At 39.1% G+C, this 20,411-nt stretch overlaps 2 protein-coding genes across 2 annotated transcripts; both read left to right on the top strand.

The window, feature by feature from the left end:
- Positions 1 to 13,635: 13,635 nt before the first annotated feature.
- Positions 13,636 to 15,534, top strand: gdf3 (growth differentiation factor 3). Its single transcript, XM_030771553.1, is given in 4 exon segments — positions 13,636 to 13,771; positions 14,365 to 14,475; positions 14,478 to 14,576; positions 14,687 to 15,534. Coding segments are annotated over 4 exon segments (1,194 nt in total).
- A 1,537-nt stretch (positions 15,535 to 17,071) lies between these two features.
- On the top strand, positions 17,072 to 20,012 carry bmp2a (bone morphogenetic protein 2a). The gene is made up of 2 exons (XM_030773375.1): positions 17,072 to 17,660; positions 19,134 to 20,012. Exons 1-2 carry the CDS (start codon positions 17,303 to 17,305, stop codon positions 19,985 to 19,987), a joined length of 1,212 nt encoding a protein of 403 aa, XP_030629235.1. The 5' UTR covers positions 17,072 to 17,302; the 3' UTR covers positions 19,988 to 20,012.
- Positions 20,013 to 20,411: the final 399 nt, after the last annotated feature.

Genomic DNA, 20,411 nt, shown 5'->3' with positions numbered 1-20,411 from the left:
ACTTAATCGGGGTGCCTCATTCATGTTTATTTATTTGTTTATGTAAATTTCAGTTTCTGGTGCCATTCAGGTCTCCCTAAGCTTTAGTTTATGGGTTTGTTTGTTTTTTTTCTAAATTTTCATCTTTACACTGGTGGCTGATCAGCATAGTCTTGATGTTGTCTTAAATCAGGAAATTTCTACAAATGTTCTAATGACTTTAAAGCTGTACAACAAAAAAAATGTAATCATTTTAAAGGAAAGGTTTGCCCATTTTTTTCCATTGTGGGCTTAGCTTAAAGCAACTTCACTGATGTATTCCCCTGACAGAGGTTTGAAAATATTAATAATAGTTTGTTTTCAGCTTTAAACTGTAGGATCTTACAAGGTCAAGTTATGGCTTATTCAAATCTTGTGGAACATATTAAGCCATGTTCTGTCTAGGTGTTTTGAGGAAAGAACATAACAGTCTAAACATTTGAAATTGAAATTGGAAACCTTTCATTCAACCTAAAGAGTCTGAAAACACCTTCAGAGTTTTACTACTCAAACAATGCCATTTTCATCATCAGCTCATGCCCACAAAGAGGGAAAAAAAATATTTGTCCTCCCAACAAATCTGTGGTGATCTCTTATTTAATAACCACAGTGCCAGACTCTGCTGTTTAGATTTAAAAAAAAAAATGTTTGCAAAGGTTGTTTGCTTTTCCTCAGGGTAGGAGAAGGCCAGATTTGGCATGGAAATGATACAAGTGAACTGAGGACCGTCCACTTGTGTTTTTTGGCCGTGTTGATTCAAACAGACACTCAACACTTCCACCACAGTCACGGAGACAAGACACACCCATACGGGACTGTAAATATACATTTGATTGTTTACCTTTGTACTTAGTTCAACACAGTTTGGGACAAATGTTCCTGCTTGCTTATGAGAGTGGGCACGAACTCTGTGTTCTTGCTGTGCTGCAAGTCTAGACAAATAGGCCTCATGGAATATGGCACCAAAACTGAGGTTCCTTTGGGCATCACTTTCTGCTGAAGCACTATCCAATATTACTGCTCTCTGGAGTGTAGAGCACACCACTGGACAAGAGCTGGGTAGGGGATGACATCTAGAGCATGTACATTGAGGGGGGGTTCAGGAACCATAGAGACTGGATTTGCGCCTGGACAGCAGCAGCTTTTGGAGAAGATCCCAGTGCAGAACCACTGCATATGGGCCTGCATACAGACATCATAATCACACAGTAGTTCCATGGACATCTCCATGACCTGATGGCGTCACCTCATAACCACCTGCCAGGGTTACTCTCACATGTTTAACCTCTGGAATGTGCCTTATGGACCTGGATTTGAGTTTTCTGGACACTTCATGTGTGACATTTGTGTTTGTTCAGGCCTTTGCTGATTGCTTGACTTATACATTTGCTCTCAAAATTTCATATCTGGAAAGAATCCACAACATTCTTGTCTCTTTGCTAGTTGTTATAGTCTTGTATGAGTTTTATGGTCTTATATGTTTGTGACATTTCATACAAATTTGTGCTTATTTTATTACTGTTCAAACGAACCTTTCTATTTTGTACAAAATGTGTATGACATTGTGGGAAGAATGCCCTCCCCACACTGATAATAGCAGAGATACTGTCTCAGTGTCCACACTGAGAGTGAGTGCACTTTCCTGTAGAAATCTGACATGCATATTTGCATTAGTGAACGTGTGAAATGCAAATAAATATGTACAGGTTAGCCACATAATCTGTCAACATACCCTGTGTTATTCCAGGGTCCTAACTAAAAAAAATCAGGGACAAATTGACCAGTCGTCCTCTTGGTCTCTCCTCATAGCCACCTGGGTTAGTTCCTTAAACAGGACGTGGCAGTCAAGGTCTTCGGATTCAGTTTGTGGCATTCTGGTTAGGTCATCTGTTCTACTTTAATTGTAGTGATGATGATATTCAATGTCACAGGTTGTTAGTGAGACAACACACATAATGACAAAACATCTTGAAGTCAATGATATGTCCCCTAGTTTAATACCTGCAAAAGTATCAAAAAGGGTATTTTAGTTCATTAAACATAAATATGTGTTGTCCTTTTTAATTACGTTTCAAAACATCCTACTTTTCCGCAATAACCGAAGAACATGTAATCAAGCTCATGTTCTAAAAATTCCATTTTTCTTTGAAGACAGCAGTGAGAATTATTTTCCTATATGCTTTCATTTTGTACAGTCACAAATAATTTCCATCAGTAGGTGCAAACCCTCCTCCTGGGAGTCCACCCTCTGGTAGGATTCTTATCTGTAGCTGATGCAGCATATCAAACTGTGTTGGAGTGTTTGGGTACAATATAGCAAAATGGGTTTTTTTCTGCAGTGGGAACTGTCTATTGAACATTTTGCAGGAGAGCTTGACTGAAGGAGAAATAAGCTAGAAGAAATGCAATCATATCACTGACTAAAACATCTGAACATCAGAGGGAAAGAAATGCTGAAATATTCTCTTTCATGGAGAAGAGGATGCATGATATCCGATGAAAGAATCAATCCAACTAACAAACTACTTGCATCTATTTACTGCCCGACGTGTCCGCAAATTAGGAGCAAGCATAGCTCAAAGTTTGTTGCAGAATTGTGCATACTAATGAGATGAAATGTTTTGCTCAAAGTAAAAACCTGCCAAAACTAGGCAAAATGATTTTGACATAAATGAACCTAGTTATGTTTGATTGAGGACACAGCAGAATCCTGTAGAGGGATAGACCTGTAGAGAAGGTTGATTAATACTACCTTGTATGTGATTCACACAGTAAATTCCACCATAACATTCACTGTCAAATGCCTTTTAGTTCTGCAATTACTACAGCATTCCTTTAACACCATTAGGTGTTTGCAATGTAAAATTAATGAAAACACAAATAATCTCACTCAAATCAAAATGTCAACTGAACTCCATGGGGAGCCGTAGTAATAGGACACAAGATTTAGGAGAGGTAGTTTAGAATGAAATCAGGCATGAGTTCGCAACTGTGGGACCTTTACATTTACAGGGTGTTTTATACCCAGTGGAGATAGATGCTAGAATGCCCAGGCTGAGGGTGAGCCAGTGGTCCTGGCAGGACTTGCAAGTCAACAATTAATCTCACAATCTTACTCCCTTGAGTGTAAAAGCTGTACAGTTATCTTTATCACATGCCCTATGCATATTAGCAGAGCTACATTCATAACAATAGATATGCTATTGTACTGATAATATTTTCACTTATAGAACCTCCCTTTATACCACACAGCTACACAGAGTGCATGAAAAATAAATATAAATTCACAATTTTATGTACCAATTCATTTTTACAGCTGTACTTCTTACTTTTGAAATAAAGAGTGTGTGAAATCGTGCTAAGGGTCTTGTTGAAATGAATGAACTTGTAAACATGTGAAGGAACAATGTTTGAAAGCATGTTGTAGGGTAGAAAAAGGGTTTGTGCTGCCCTGCATCTGGGTCTTCATGTTTTCATGGGCAACTTCCACATTTATCAGAGACAGAACTGAATGAAAAGAGCCAGCTGCTACTCTGTGCTAACGCTCCCCATTTTTCCCCTTCCGTTTACTCTCTTCTCATATCTCACTCAGCAAATGCATATGTGGCAGATATGCATTTTTGATTCTGGCTTAGTTCAGCAGTTAGCCACTAGGAGGCAGCATCTGATGATTTCATACCAGCACTGAGTCGTTACAGAAGAAAAAAGTCAGTGGCAAAATTGCCACAACTATCAAACTGAAGAACGATTAAAATGAGGTAGGTTTCATCTGATATCACAAAGGTGAATAGTTTTTAAGTGTAGGCGCTCAGTATAATTGTGAAATGTTCCTTTGTAATATTTGATGACTATTTAAATTTGATGTTATGTTCTGCGTGGTAAAAATGAGATCATTTAAAGTACCTGTAGGAACACCCATAGGCCTAATTGATAGTCAAAAAAAAAAAAAAATCAGATGGCACAGTGTCCAGACATTTCTGTGAATCAAACAGCTGTCATCTGTTCATCATTAACTTGATCCTAGTGTGTACTCTCAATGCTTTGTCCTCAGTTCAGAGGAACACAAACAGAATGTGAGAAGGAGTGTCGGCTTCCCATACTCCTACACAGACAAGATACACCCAGTTATGTTTTCAAGGGGCAATTTTCAGTAGTTGTTAGTAAGTGGTAGTGAAGTCATCCGACAAAAAAAAAAAAAAACTGGGTGGACTCTTTTGACCCCCTGAACCTTCTGCCTCTCCTTGTGTTTTCCTCGTTTCCTCCGTGCAATCAGGTGATACATAGCAGAAGTCATCAACCCATACAGGACTACTTGATACCTGAGTAATCTAATTATACACTGTTTAATGGAGCTGGAGGTGGAACTTCTCTGTGACTCACTAACAGAAATAGACACTCTGATGTTTCAACAAGCTGAACACACGACACTAAAACGTTTCTCAGCGATAATGATTCCTTTTACCTTTCAACCACTAATGTGTCAAGTGATTTTATGAACAGTTGGAAAAGTTGGAAAAATGTCTCAGAATGGTAGATGGTTAAAATAAAGGCCGGTCACTGGTCTTTTTTCCATCTTGTGGCTCAAATGGATGAACAGTCAGTGGTAAATGCCTGTGAAGTTTGGCATCGACTGTTTAAACCATTCCTGTTTTAAAGCAAAAAACAAAAACAAAAACAAAAACAAAGATCAAACAAACAAAAGAAACACCCAGAAACAAACAAACAAAAAAACCCCCAAAAAACGGTGTCATCAGTGTCGAGATCTCACTCACTCATTATCTAAGCTGCTTATCCTAATCAGGGTGACGAGGGGGTGCTGGGGGTGGGGGGGGGCAGGAGCCTATCCCAGCATTCGTTGGGTGAAAGGTGGTAAAACACCCTGGACAGGTCGCCAGTCCATTGCAGGGCAGACACAAAGACAAACACATTCACACCTAGGGGCAATTCAGTATCTCCAATTTGCCTGACCTGCATGTCTTTGGACTATGGAAGGAAACCCATGCAGACACAGGAGAACATGCAAACTCCACACAGAAAGGACCCTGGCCACCTAGCCAGGAATCAAACCCGGGACCTTCTTACCGTGAGGTGGCAGCACTGCCTTCTTGCTGCGGCACCGTGCGCCTGTGTTGAAACCTACACATTTCAAATGAGCACCACATATGAACCGTTTTAAGAAATGTAACCATGCCATCTGGAGTTCGCATTTGATCACTGATTGAAGGTAACAATGGTTCAGTGATTTGTGGTTGTGTCTGAGTACTTTATCAAATGGCTCAATGAGTTGCGGCATAATTCCCGCTGTTCCACAGAAATATATTCTGTAGCCAACAGAGGGAAGCATCACATAACCTTTTCAAAAAACTGATACATATTTGTCAAATTTTACATGACCAAAGTCTGCACTGTGAAATGTACAAACTTCTGACAAGCACATAATATATTCAACACATTAAACTATAAGAAATATCAAGCTGTTGTGTATGTGTTCCAGCAGTAACGGTCTTTCGGTACAGGCTCCCATAACCCTAAAACATGGCAGTATTTATGCCACCTACTTAGAGTGCTTTTTAAAGGGAAAGAGGTCAAATACAAGACCCACCGCGTAACAACTGAGCTGTTTTTCGTAATCAAGGCTAAGCTGATTAAACCAATAATTCCAATCACAGGTTAGTTTATACAGTGACTGTAATTCTGTGATCTCATAATCTGAGTCTTAATGCGACAGACAGGCAGATAGAAGCAGCATGACACGCAGATTTGTAAATGAAAGAAGGCCGGGCAGGGATCACGTCGCAATCGGTCACAAACAAAACATTAATAATAAAAAAAAAAAAAGAGTATCACAACCCTGGGGAATTTCATTCAAATAAACACCTGTGGCCAGAATGTGGTAGGCACATACAAACGCTTCATAATAACAGTATTGTTAGACTAACAGTTTTCTTTATGGACACAATGGGTAGAAATCCCGGCCAGAGCTGCACAGACTTGGTGGTGTCTTTTTCTCCATCCTTGGTAATCTGAACCCTAACCAGCCCTATTGTCTTTCTAAACAAAATCATCTGGCAGCCCTCCCAAGCCCCTGCGGCCACAGACACCTGCCTCTGACAGAAGAAACAGGAGAGAAAAGAAGAAAGAGGGATGGAGTGAGAGAGAGAGAAAAAAGGAGGGGAAACCACACATGGGCTCTTATACTGTGTACAGTGGCATCGTGCAGATCAAGCTGGTACATGCTGGGAATATGTGGAGGGTGTACTTTCCCCTGTTCCATTTTAATGCAGCACGTCTGAATATATTCAGGAACATAGGAGGGAGATTAAGGGATAACTGAAAGACATTGTTCACCTCTCACAATACTCCAGCTAACAGACACACTGAATTACCATTGCAGACACTCTATGTGTGATTTAAAGCCGTATAAACACAAAACTTTAGTGTTACAGTGTTACATGAGAATTGATTGTTTTCAAATAGACGAGCTTTGATTCTTTTAATCTGGCTGAAGATATGCACTTTATACATTTCTCTAGTTTTCTAAAATCTCATTTGTTTATTTAATGACTCATTTGTGAACGTTGTGGCACATTACAGAGGCAGAAAAAGCATTTAGGATGTCTTAACAAAAGTTTTACTATTCAGCTCACATGGCCTAAAATATCAGCGAGGTCTCGGCTTTACAACACAGATTTTTACTCACATTTTTAAACATTTTCATTACCCTCATGCTTGAATGACCCTGGCACATAGCCCATTTGCACATAAATACTATATTTTACTTTGTACTAATAAACCATAGCATGAAAACTATTAAACTTTATGATTGCCCTCATATTTACCAGACAGTATGAACTGATTCTTTTTTCTCATATGAAGTTAGTGCACTCATATTATTTATGTATTATTCATTCAAGTGACCTCTACATCTTACCACCATATTTGCACAGTAAAGAGGAATAACAAGATTAGTACTGTCTTTGCAGACTCAGTAAACACATGCATTTGACTGACAGTTCTGTATGTTTCCCCTCTCTTTTCCAGACTTCTGCTTAAAACACGTGTCCCCACATGTTTGCCTGTAAATCCTCAAATAGGTTGCATCACTCATTGCTGTGCCAGCAATGATTATGTTCTATAGAGTCCTGTTTAGCTCTTCCCTTTCATCCTCTTGCTGCAGGAACATATTGGACCCACTGGAAAAACTCATGTTTTCTGGGGCTTATGCAAAGTAGGTAAGAACCTGCTCACACTGACCAGAAGTGTCATTTTACTAAGAATCTGTCTGATTCTAAAAGACGGTAGACAAGACAAACAAACATATAAAAAGCCGGTATTAAAACTGAGATACATACATTTATTGTGTATCGAAAGGACGAAAGACCAGTGGAAAGTAACTTTACCTTAAAAATGAGTGCATATGCATTTTTTCCTGACTATTCTCTGAATATTACGATCAACAGTCTTTTTACTCAATCAAAAATACTGCTGTCAGTCGAAAATGCATCAGTGCATTTATTGCTAAGATGCATTGATACATTATAGGCCTCTCTATTTTAATGACACTTGACTGCTGCCATAAAGATGTCAAAACATCAAGTAGGGAGTTTTTATGGAGAGCAGATGGGATAATTGGCCCAGTCACAGAAGAGCATTGAACAGTAGTCCCACAACACAGCTGAGTACATCAAACACTTTAAGGAAGAGGGGGTTAACCACACAAAGGGAAATAACGGATCTTTTACTGTCATCTTCAACAGTAAAGGAATCCAGAGCAAACACAAGTAGCAACTCTACTTTGGTATGGTTCACTCTTCCACAAATCAATTTACCATCTTAGAAACAATTGGGGGTGTGTGGGGGGTGTTCTTCCTAAAACTCTGTAATTATGCTGATTTGGGTATTCCCTCTCATTCTGCCTTTCTAATTACTATCTGTGCGCATAAGACATAAAGTCTTCCTTTGAAATTGCATTTACTTTCATTCTGCCTTGAGTTAAAGATGTTGAGTATGGCATTATTTTATCTCAGCAAATTCACAGTGAGACACTGTGATGATATCAGAAGAAATACTACCCCACATCAGGTCAAGTAAATGAATGGATCATTCATTTACCTGACCTAAATTCAAAGTAACTTATAGATCCTCGTTATTTCTGCAGGTAACATGTTAGGACATCAGTATAGATCCAGCCCGAAAAAATACAGTCTCTAAACAGCGATGCTGTGTCTTGTGGCTGCCATTCAACCAACCACACTGAGCAGATTTGTATCACTATGAAAATTATATATCTAAAGAAGAAAAAAGCAATAATATTCAGAGAAATTAGCTGAGCATCACAACCAAACAGCATCTGTTTCCAATATGTAGCATAGCGGAAGGGTGGGTGCTTTGCTTAGTGGCAAAAAAACACAGCCTACTGTATCTTTAAATAGCCTGTGGCTTTGGGCAGGACGGATGTGTGGCTTATTGTTGTATCCCAGATTCCTTGAATCTAGACTGCAGCTTCTTTCCTTTGAAGACAACAAGTGTACAATTAGACTGGAATGTGTGCAATGCTGTCTGTTGCTGTAGCTGTGTGCTCTGCAGGACTCGACCAAAGCAGAAGTGTCCTCTTAACACAGTGTGTGTTTAAATACTCCTGGGGAGGCCCTAGTCAACCACATGAGTGCACTCTCTCACTCAACTACATGCTCAGTCTTTGTCATAATGGTAATTAGGAGCCAAATGGTCAGTTTATGAGCGGTAGCAAAGCTGTTGGCTTTGTCTGTGAAATTAAGTTAAAAAAAAACAAAAAACAAACAAACTAGATGATTAAACAGCGAGAGCTCAACATGAATCATTTCGAGACAGATGATTTCACAGATTGACTCATGCAGCAAAATGATGGATATTATGTATTTAATGCATTGTATATGACTTTTAAAATAATTTTGTACCTTCAGTTTCAAACCCTCTGCTGATAGATACTATCCAGTACATCTTTCAGGAAAATATCCACAAATCCACAAGCTATAACGGAGCAGGATCGTATCCTCTCCAACACTCACCGCAAAGCAACTTCCGTCCACAATTTAATGGAAACATCATGTCAAGTGCAAGACCTCGTTTAGTCACGAATGAAAAAATGGTGAAATGGGAGGACTAGGGGAACTCCATGTTTTCCCAAATAATAAACAGTCCCTCATTGATAAACTTTCAGCTGCAACATGTATAAACACTAAATGTAATATTAAACACGACAAGATTTTTGATGCTCGGTTTTTCTGAGAAAAAACTTTTTCTGACTTTTTCTCATACACTAAAGCCTCCAGAATGACTTGTTCGAGTATTTGCCTTTAAAACGTGAAATATCCTTGTCTGTATTTAAAAAAAACAAAACAAAAAAAAAACCAAATAGACAATTTTGCTGCACATGAAATGAATTAAAAGGTCTTTTTTAAAACATTTTGGTAGGTCGCAGTTGCAGAAGTTCCAACACAGAGGTGGATGCTGCAGAATAGTGACTATACCAAAAATCCACAAAATTCCTTTGGGCAAGCACAGCACAAGCCGCAAGGATCGATGACACACACATTGACAGTTGCGGCCGAGTTCCACAGGCTAAGCCAGTGTGGTGAAACATTGATTGCTTGTCCAGCCTCCTCACTCAGTTCAAGGCATACCATTCTTCCCAACTTACCATGTGAACAGCACAAAAGTCACTCTCCCTTTGCCCACAGAGCAAAAATTATTCCCCAAAACCAGCCAGTGTCAAACTCTCAAACTTGACTTAGCCATCAATGTGAAAGTTACTTCTTTCAAAATTCTTTGTAATGTTTAAAAGATTCTATTACAACATTCCTGGTTACCGATCGAAGGACGGAACATCAATTTACGTGAAAGACTTAAGTCATTTGAAAGCATCCAAAATAGCCACTTGGCGCCACTAGTCAGTATTCCTAAATCCAGTAATTAGTTATTTTTTAAAGAATGTTCAAAGGAGAAACCATCTCATGACTTCTCTGCTTGTTTCATTGGACTGGTAGAGAATCACACAGATTGAGGAAGTGGAGAATAAGAGAACATAGCTGATGACAGAAACGTTTCCCATCTTCTTTTAATATGATTGAACATCTAAGCTGGTGCAATTATGTATGCATAAGTTAAACTTGGCATAACAAAGACTCAGTTTCCCTTCTCAGACAGCTAACAGACTTGGAGAGTGTACACATAAGACTTTTGCTGCTTTGAGAGGATTGCCTAACACTAACAGGTGCGTTCACAAAGGGGGGTAGGGGGGAGTCGATCACCTTTAGTTTGTAATTTTTAGATGAGTATCTTCACATGAAAGACCTCTGAATACCTATCTTCATCAGAGCATGTCATCTGCTGAGCATGTCTTTGTGAAGCTTTCAAGTCTCTGAAAATGTGATGATGAGTAAAGAATAGGAATGATAAATAAGGTAACCGTCAAACATTTGATTTATGGGACTGGGCAGAAACACTGTTAATCAAGCATGGTGGTCTCAACCACTCAAAGCCAGAAGTCGGTTTTCACAAACTGCCTCTTGGCGTGAGACAGTGATCACTTTCAGTGATTTGCTGAATGTCTTGTAGAATGAAGATCAACATGATAAAAATGTCTTTTAAACATCCTTTGGCAAAATTTTCTGTGATAAACGCCCACAATAACAGGAAAATGCTACTATTAATCACTGAGGCTGACATGAACTGGAACCTGTTGTGGTATTCAGAATCCCACATGAATGAAAAAATGCTATGTATAAAAAATATGTTTAATTTTGTTTTTCAGTTTAATTCATTCATTGGAAAAACATGTCACATTGAAAACGGTCAGCAGCTCCAAACTTGTTGGCGCTGTGTGGACAAAAAGATCGAAACTGAGTAGCAGTGTCATTCAGAACTTTGGACTGAGTAAGAGTACACTATACATGTGCATCATATCACAAATAAAAATGCAGTTTTAGGTATCTCTTTTGGGATACATACATGCAAGAGGGTGGAAAAAAAATCCATTTTCCATTATTTTCTCATCACAGCAGAGCTGACATGACCGTGCCGTCCTCAGGTCTTGAGATAAACTAGGTTTGATAATGACCACTGATGGTTATTTTGAGGTAGAGTGCATGCCTGGTTCATCTCTGTTGACGTGACACCTCTGAGGGACTCTCCAAGTAGAAAAGATAAATTACCCAAACTGTCGACACTGGACTTTTCCCTTCTTAGGTAATTTAACCATGAGAATTTGAACAAGGGAAAAACACTTTCCAATGCCATCTCTTCTTTGTGTCTTCAGTATAACTGCTTGTCTGAAATATGCTCGCTGAATAAAATTAAATCATATAAAAGTATTAATGATATTGAAGATGTTTTGTGACATTATTTGTCTTCAGTGACATCCTTTAAAACAAACCATACCTTATCAAATGAACTTCTCTGATTCAGGCATCCATATCCAGTGTTTATATGGGTTACAGGTTGAAGTTGAGAAACACATTTTAAAAACAGTGAAACAGTAATCATGACTGGAAAATGATCATCCAGAAAATGTGTTTAAATGTATTGTTAATTCAGAAAAGCACCAGCATGTTCATAGGTGCCACACAAATCTTTAACACATTACTGTAGTTTGGTCTGTTTTTTTACAATACATTTCACAAAACATTGCGTGCCTTAAGAGTGCGGCCATGGTCAGCTAGACACTGCTATTTCTCTAATCTGGCATGTGGATGACACTGGGCAGAAGGTCAGACAGTAGATAACTGTTTGTGGCATTGATGTCATGTCTAGCATCCACCTCCACTCTGTAATTGAGTAAGATTCTACTAAGGACAAAGACTCTCAGCATGAGATGTGTGTCAGGATCCTGCAATGACTTGCTTAGCACCAGCTGTGCTCACAGTTTCAAATGTATCTGGCTTTCAGAAAGCCTTTTGGTGTTTTTAAATCAGTCAAATATAGTTGATGTGTCAAATTGTAAAGATTCAACTGTTTGGATTACCAGATGTTACTGAAAAAGTATTTGTGCTTTTGTTTTGTGAGTTCTTTGGTTTTATGTCCTTGGATAGAGGTAATCCCTGACAAGCACTGGAGAAGCAAAGTTTCATGTCAAGACTATTGCTAAGCAGTTACCTGTAATAGCCTCCTAGTTTTCATGTAAAAACCATAGCTAGACCTAACACCATCACGGCCAAAGAAATATCCATCATCTTAATGAAAAATTGTTTATTTCCTCTTTAAATAATATTGTGTGACAGGAAATGGAATTTGTAATCACTTTTTATGCAATAACTGTACAAAATTATTTTTTGACATAATATTAAGCACTATTGTTTTCACGGCTGCTTGAACTGAAGGTTTCATGATTCATCCTCTGCTGGAGATCCCCCCCCCCCCCCCCCCCCCCACCCCCAAACTGTGCCACACATCAGAGTAGAAGAACGTGTAATTGTAGGGTGCTCTTGGGACACAGTGATTAAGAAACGTAAACGCAGAAAAATAATGGGACTTTCTGACACATGATATAGTTGCATCTATCACAGCACTGAATAAATTACAATATCAAGTGAAACCCAAGACATCAAAACATCATTCTGTGGATCTTCCGTGACTAAAATTTGTTGCGGGCATCATTCACTGCACCTGTGATTTTTGGGCCACAACTGCCATGTGGCCTCTGCTTTTGAAATGCTATCCTTTAAGAACATCATGAGTAACCATTGAATACAACATGGGATTGTGACAAATGAAGAGGCAAGTACAATGTCTCTGATTTAAGCAGCCTTCTTACAAAACCCCTTACTCATTGGTAAAACATATTATATTCCCAGTTATTATCACAGCAACCCAACACCAAGCAAATAACACCAGTAATTTTTTTTTTTTATGTTACATTTACATTGAGCCCATGACTAAGTCATCTGCATCGGTTTTAACAAAAGGTCAGTTTTTTGCAAACCAAAATAAAAGTCCAAGCATGTGGGACATCTGTCTTGCCAAATAATATCATCTGAATGTAATTACTGCAATTTGGAGATTTTGGAGCGCATACGGCACACACCAGATGTATTTTCACTGGGATATGTGATTGATACACAAAATCAATAAAACTCAATTGAGTATGTTTTATGACTATTACTCATGAAGAGCATATTCAGACACAACTGATAATGCAGACATGTAGAAGGCAAATTCAAACGTTAAACCCTCCTGAAAATCTCCAATTTCTAATTATTATTATTTAAAAAAAAGAGAGAGAAAAATGGGGGATAGAGCGGAGGCGAAACTCATTACCAAATAACTCTTATCTGAGTTTTAGCATTCACACCACACAGACGTGGCAAAGGTCCTGAGGTGTGAAAACAACATTGCTGTCTCACAAGACACTAAAAGGAGAGAGAGAGAGAGAGAGAGAGAGAGAGAGAAAAGAAACTTTGTGAATTTTCCTCAATGCATTTGTGTGATATCACTGATGACTTCATATAAATCCCAAAAATAAATCAATGATTCAATGATAAGTCTACAACTAAATTTACCCTTGGGTTTTATCTGCTGCACAGAATCTGTTCCCAACACAGTGATGTCTATTTTTTCACTCAGTAAAGTTCAGCTCATGGAATGTGGGCCTTGGACTCAGCCAAAAAACTGTTATCAGCCACACACGACTGGATCAATCCGTTGTGTCTTGTCAGTGCTTTTACCATCGACTCTTGGAATGTGTTTGCTGAAAAAACTTCGTCTATAGAGGATGCAGGTTAGAGACTTTTCGTAAACCTTCTTTTATGCACCTCCTCTCACGATCGTACTCCAACTCAGTCCTTGATATAGTTTATAGACTAGATCGATACGATACAAGTGCATTTAATTCAGCAAAAGGATTGTTTTCACATCCAAGGATTTTTAGAACCAGACAAGTCACTTAGCGACGCGTATGAAACGTTTGGTCGTAAACCTCTGTTGGGCCTACTAATAAATAGGCTTGTAGACAATCATATCTCACATGTTAAATCACATGTGGAGAACACCTGACAACAACATAATACACTGCCTCGTATTCGAAGATAATTTAGCTCGCTCCTTATTTGCATAGCAGAGGAAAGTTATCTTTGTCCTCCCTTGGAAACCGCTGTTGGCCAATCAAGGGGAGTGAGACAATTAACACGCATAGCTGGTCATTGGGAGGCCAGGATAATCGTTAGATTTTTGAGAACACAAATTTGTGACGTCTGATCTTCCGGTGTGGAAGTAGTATCAGTCCTGCGTAGGTTAGAAAGATCGACATGCTTTTTAGTATTTGTAGCATAGTATTATGTTTTCTTTTTGGTACACCTACACTTGCACGCACAGAGAACCTGGATGTTCAAGAGCGACACTTTTTAAATTCGATGGGCCTCTCAAGTCGTCCACGGCCATCACCAAACCACGGGCCAGTGCCCCCTCTTTTATGGAAAATCTTTAAAGGACTGACAAGAGACAAATCGCCACCTCAGAAAAAGACTCATGCGTGGTGTCAGAATTTGGAGTACGAGGAAACATCGTTAGATTTGTCCAAGACCAGGGTGAGCATTTTGACCATGTGCCTCTCGCATTTTTGAGTTATTTTGAAAGCTGGATAGTGAATTTATATTCTTCAGTGGGTTTTGATGTTAACTAACACTGTGTTCAACAGGTAGAGTGATTTCTGAATCGAGCGACTACTGCCCCAAATGTGTGGAGAAGCATCTGTTTTTCAACATGTCCGTGCTCGAGAGTGTTGAGCAACTCTCATTTGCACAGCTGGAAATTAAGTTCAAGCATGATTTCTTTCTTATGTCGCATCAACTCGGTAAACATGCCTTAAGTATGTCGCTTTACAAAGTCCTAAGAACCACGTTGAAGGGAATGAATCAGGAATCGAGTCGTAAACTGCTATTCTCTCAGTCTGTTCAATTTACTCCCGATTCTCTCCGTTTTAACTTGACTGACATTGCACACTCGTGGAGAAAGCCTGGCAAGAATTACGGGATGATACTCTTGTTACACCCAACCCAGCAGAACAACGATTTAAACCCACTCAGTTACAACATTAAAAGAGTCAGCTCTAGCAGTCAAATCGGAGCGATCCCAGAGTTCTACACGTCGCTGGTGGTGGTGTCCTTGAACCCGTTCCAATGTCGATCGAGGAGGAAGAGAAGTGCCTATTATTTACCTGTCACGCCCAGCAATGTTTGCAAACCGAGGCGGCTGTACATCGACTTCAAGGACGTTGGATGGCAGGATTGGATCATTGCGCCTCAAGGTTATGTAGCGAATTACTGCCACGGAGAATGTCCTTTCCCCCTTAGTGAGAGCTTAAATGGCACCAACCATGCCATCTTGCAGACTTTGGTTCATTCTTTTGATCCAAAGGGAACCCCTCAGCCCTGTTGCGTTCCTATTAAATTATCTCCTATTTCCATGTTGTATTATGATAACAATGATAATGTTGTTTTAAGGCATTACGAGGATATGGTTGTGGATGAATGTGGATGCAGATGAATGATCCTACAGCGCAGTTCAGATATGTGTTAATCAAATTTTAGTTTTGTAGTCTGTTTCCGTAAATGATATGTCCAGTGGTCTTTGTGTGTGGAAACTGTTTTACTTGATTTCTGTACTTCTCACAAACTGCATTGTTAAATAAAACGTGTTTTACTGCTGGCTCATAAATGGCTTTTTATTCGTCCTTTTAATACTGATCTTGCACCCTCATTTTGGAGGCTGCGTATTTTCTCCACATGTTGGCGCTCTATGTCCGACTATAAGCCTTCACAGCCGTGCATACCAGTGTCAAATTATTTTGTACACGTTCCTCGTCGTTATTATTTCTTTATTTTTATTACTTTAATTGAAAAAGTATCGAGGAGCACCATTTTTGAACATTTGTCCATGATTTTATCATTGGGTGCTCAGCAAATCATATATGCAGCTTTGCATGAGTGGCTTGTCGCTAATCGTGTCAAAAATATCTGAAACTTCATTTTGTTTTAGGCGTTGTAGTTTAAATGTGGGTCCCTTATACGGAGGCAAATGAATGATCTACTTAACATGATGGTAAACGTGAGCAAACGCGCCGAGTGACCTATTCGCATGTGACATCACCGAGTAACAAAAAGACACACCAGGTAAGGAGGGAGCTTCAGTCAAATAGAGTACACCAAACACTCAGCGCAACGGATACGCACGGTGAAGTACAACGAGTAGCCCATTACTCTGCGCCGGCTTTAAGTTTATTATTTGGACCGCTACTGATATCCCAAACAACAAATATGCGTCAACGTTATTTAAATGTAGTTAAAAGCCTCTCTATTTTAAGGTTTTTAAAGAGCGACAGTAACTCCCGAGAATATGTGTAAGAAGAGGCGGGCGGTACTTTGGAAGCTCTCTGTTTTCTGCAGAATAGCAGTAGGAAGGGATGCTCCTTCAGATGGAATATAGATTAAACCGGGAATTATCATCTGACGAGATGTTCAAATTTCCAGCGAGAATAATTTATACTGTCATGGAAAGAAATGAGGCACAATACCATCAGTAGTGGGCTGGGTACTGGTTTTTGCCCGGACTTTATCCTGTGAGTTTGCACTTGAGAGGACAACACCTAGAAACAAGGTTGAAGGGGCCATCGAGGAAGACTATCTGTCATTTCATCCATTTAAGTGATTTTAAAGAATTTCTGTTGTGGATATGAAAGTCGTTTCTTTCACGTTCGGACTGTTTCAGTGGATCCAACGGAAAGTGCTGCTCAGTTGATCGACCTTTATATTACTTGGCCATCCTCATACTGAATTTTTTGTGTCCTTGTGGACTTCCATGTAATTTGGGGATCTGTTGATTTTGTATTCTTCAGTGGCACAGCACCCTCCTGAAGCTTCGTCGCTATCGTGTTGTTATTTCGTCAAACTATAAACAAATTCGGATAGCTTTTGTGTATAACATTCGATTGCGGAGCTGCTGTTGTTGTTTATATATATATATATACATATATATCAAATTATCATTTATTATGACAGGACTCCAGTTACTGCAGTAGGCTACACTATTCTATGAGTGTCATTAGTTGAAGGGAAGTTGCTTCTTCCTTACCTTAACTAAAACCAAATCTAGTGTTGTCTTTTGACGTGTGGCGTCTGAAGAATATTTTCTTTGAATGTTCAGACATTATGGCTAAAACAGTCACAAAACACAATATTCATTTGTCAATACAGCCCTTGTGATACCACCATTCAATACTGACAAGCAGTACACATCAGTCGGGCCCGAAGTGACCATGATCTCCGTTGTCCGCGCTCTCATGGTATTACTGTTCGGTCAGGTGTTACTCGGAGGCTGTAGCGGACTTATACCCGAGGTTGGCCGGCGAAGATTCAGCGAATTGGGCAGGCACAGCCCTTCACTCTCCGAAGACGTCTTGAACACGTTCGAACTTCGCCTGTTGGACATGTTTGGGCTAAAACACAGACCGAACCCAAGCAAGACTGCGGTTGTTCCACAATACATGATAGACTTATATACGATGCACTCAGAGACTTCAGAGCACAACTTTAGCAGACCGAGGGTTTTGCTTGGGAGGAATGCTGAGAAATCTGCCAGCCGTGCTAATACAATAAGAAGTTTTCACCACGATGGTAAGCAATAAATTGAATCAAAGTTAGAGGAAAAGGGCGCTGAGAAATTGAAATAAGGCTTCTTTTTCTTTCTTTCTTTCTTTCTTTCTTTCTTTCTTTCTTTCTTTCTTTCTTTCTTTCTTTCCAAACATTGCTAATAATAGTTTTGTCTTAAGCTGTTACAGACAAGTAAATTGTCTTTACTTGTCAGTTGTGTGCCCTACGGGTATGATTGGCTTAATGGAATGAGCTGAAGGACTGACATTTTATGAATCCTCAGTCAGTGGCATAAAGGTTCATCTACCTGTGTCAGAATTTCAAAATCACATGTTAACAGTAAAGCTTTGGGCTATGAGATGTCTATAATGAAATAAAAGCAGATTTCATGAGGAAAAAAAAAACTTAAGCAACAGAGGTACAAATAGTACAAATGGATATTAGGGAGATTGTGAGAGTATTTCATTTTCATTATATGTGTATTTATTTAATTATTTTTAAATTATGGTTAAGACACAAACTGTCATTTCAAACCGTCATTTTTGTACGTTCAACAGATCCCTGTGAAACTCTCAGGGATCTGCTAGACTTCAACTCCACAGCACTGGTCATTTAAATTAACAATGGCATTTTATCAAGTAACAAAACACTCCATGTTCTTGTTTTGACACCAGGAAATTATGCCTCAATTAGAATAATCCCTAAAAACATTTCTCCACTCCCCTACTATTATGGATTAATTTGTGGGAAAAAAAAAGTTGTAAAAGAACAGCTTTATCATAATTTCAGATCAACCTGATTCTTAAGAGGCCTGATACTCTTTAAATATGTGCTCCAGAAAAACCAAACAAGCATGAGCATGCTCTGAGAACAATTACTTTGTAAAACATGTCTTTCAAAAGTGTCCCATGTGTGCACTCTGTTCATAAGAGGAGTTTAAAAACTTAAACACAACACAGTTCTTCAAGTGAGGTCCCTCTTTAGACGTTACTTGTAGACATTGGATTTATTAAGAAAATACATAAATATACGAAGCATAGTTAGAATAATGATTCATTGTCAAGAAATAGATAAGCTCCTCTAAGACTTCCCATTTCTTACACATATTGTAGGAGCCATTATTTACATATATGATCGACCTTTGCTACCGGCAAATATTGGTCACCATATTGTTAATGACTTTAAACGCAAGGACGCAAAAAGGAGTTACAAGAAACCAAAGAATTCTAGATAATTGCTACCCACTTTAGAGTGAACCCTTACACACTCCACCCTGAAGACATTTGGGTAAGCCCAGTCCTAGGGGGCCACACAGCATGCAGTTTTTTTGGTGTTTAGCCTGACTACAGTCCTCCATTTTATAGCTTGTGTTTTGTTTCATTCTAAGGTTGCCAAGGAGTTAGACTAGTGTATATAGGAATAACAAGTTTATTTTATTTAAAGAGACATAGTTGTAAACTGCAGTATAAGCAAATAACATTTTCTTCTCTCCAACAGAATCTGTAGAAGAGCTGTCTAGTCAAGACAGAAAGACAACGCAACGGTTCTTTTTCAACATATCTTCCATCCCTGGAGAGGAATTTCTCACATCCGCAGAGCTTCGGATTTTCAGGGAGCAGGTAATGAACACTGCATCCAACAGCAGCAACAACAGCACTGGCTACCATCGTATCAATGTCCATGAGGTGATCAAGCCGGCTGTTCCCTTTAAAGAACCCATAACGAGGCTCCTAGACACTCGGCTGGTTCATCATGGCCTGAGTAAATGGGAGAGTTTTGATGTGAGTCCTGCTGTGTCACGATGGACCACAGAGGGACAAGAAAACCATGGCTTTGTGGTAGAGGTGATCCATCTGGATGGTAATGAGGGGGAGTCAAAAAGACACGTCAGGGTTAGCAGGTCCCTGCATGAGAATGAAGAGTCCTGGCCTCAGATGAGGCCACTCTTAGTGACTTTCAGCCACGATGGCAAGGGAAACGTGCTTCACTCACGGGAAAAACGGCAAACACGAAACAACAAACAGAGAAAGAAGCATAAAGCCAACTGTCGGAGGCACTCGCTCTATGTGGACTTTAGCGACGTGGGCTGGAATGACTGGATTGTGGCTCCACCAGGTTACCATGCCTTTTACTGCCAGGGGGAATGTCCTTTCCCTTTGGCAGATCACCTCAACTCCACCAACCATGCCATAGTGCAGACTCTGGTGAACTCTGTGAATACAAACATTCCCAGGGCTTGCTGTGTACCTACAGACCTTAGTCCTATCTCTCTGCTCTATCTGGATGAGTACGAGAGGGTTATCTTGAAAAACTATCAGGATATGGTTGTGGAAGGCTGCGGGTGCCGCTGACCAGAGATAAACACAGACTTTTTTGGCGAAGACACTTTATTTCCTGATAAAAAAAAAAAAACTTTATTTATGATAAAGTAAAACACATATTTTGGAAAAATTAAAAAAATTATATATAAGAATATATTTATGTCTACTATTGGGAAAATAAATATTTTAATCAGAGTTCAGTTAATGTATTTCTGATGTACATTTCAGTTAGAACATTCCGTTCCGCACATGAAGTATAATGCTCAGATTCTTATTTTGTATTTATTACTACCATAACCACTTTTTAGTGTTTAGATTATATCTATTTATGTATAATCAAAGAAAAAAAATAAGTATTTAGATGTGTATACTGTTGAAAATACCACAGAAGGGCATATTCTGTCTCTTTTCAATATTATATTAGAGTTCAAAAGTTGTTTGTTGTTAAATTTCA

The sequence above is a fragment of the Chanos chanos genome, chromosome 1 (assembly GCF_902362185.1).
Source record: "Chanos chanos chromosome 1, fChaCha1.1, whole genome shotgun sequence".
In the NCBI taxonomy this organism is placed as follows: domain Eukaryota; kingdom Metazoa; phylum Chordata; class Actinopteri; order Gonorynchiformes; family Chanidae; genus Chanos; species Chanos chanos.
Note: the sequence above shows the minus strand (reverse complement) of the source record. Positions and strands in the feature narration are given on the sequence as shown.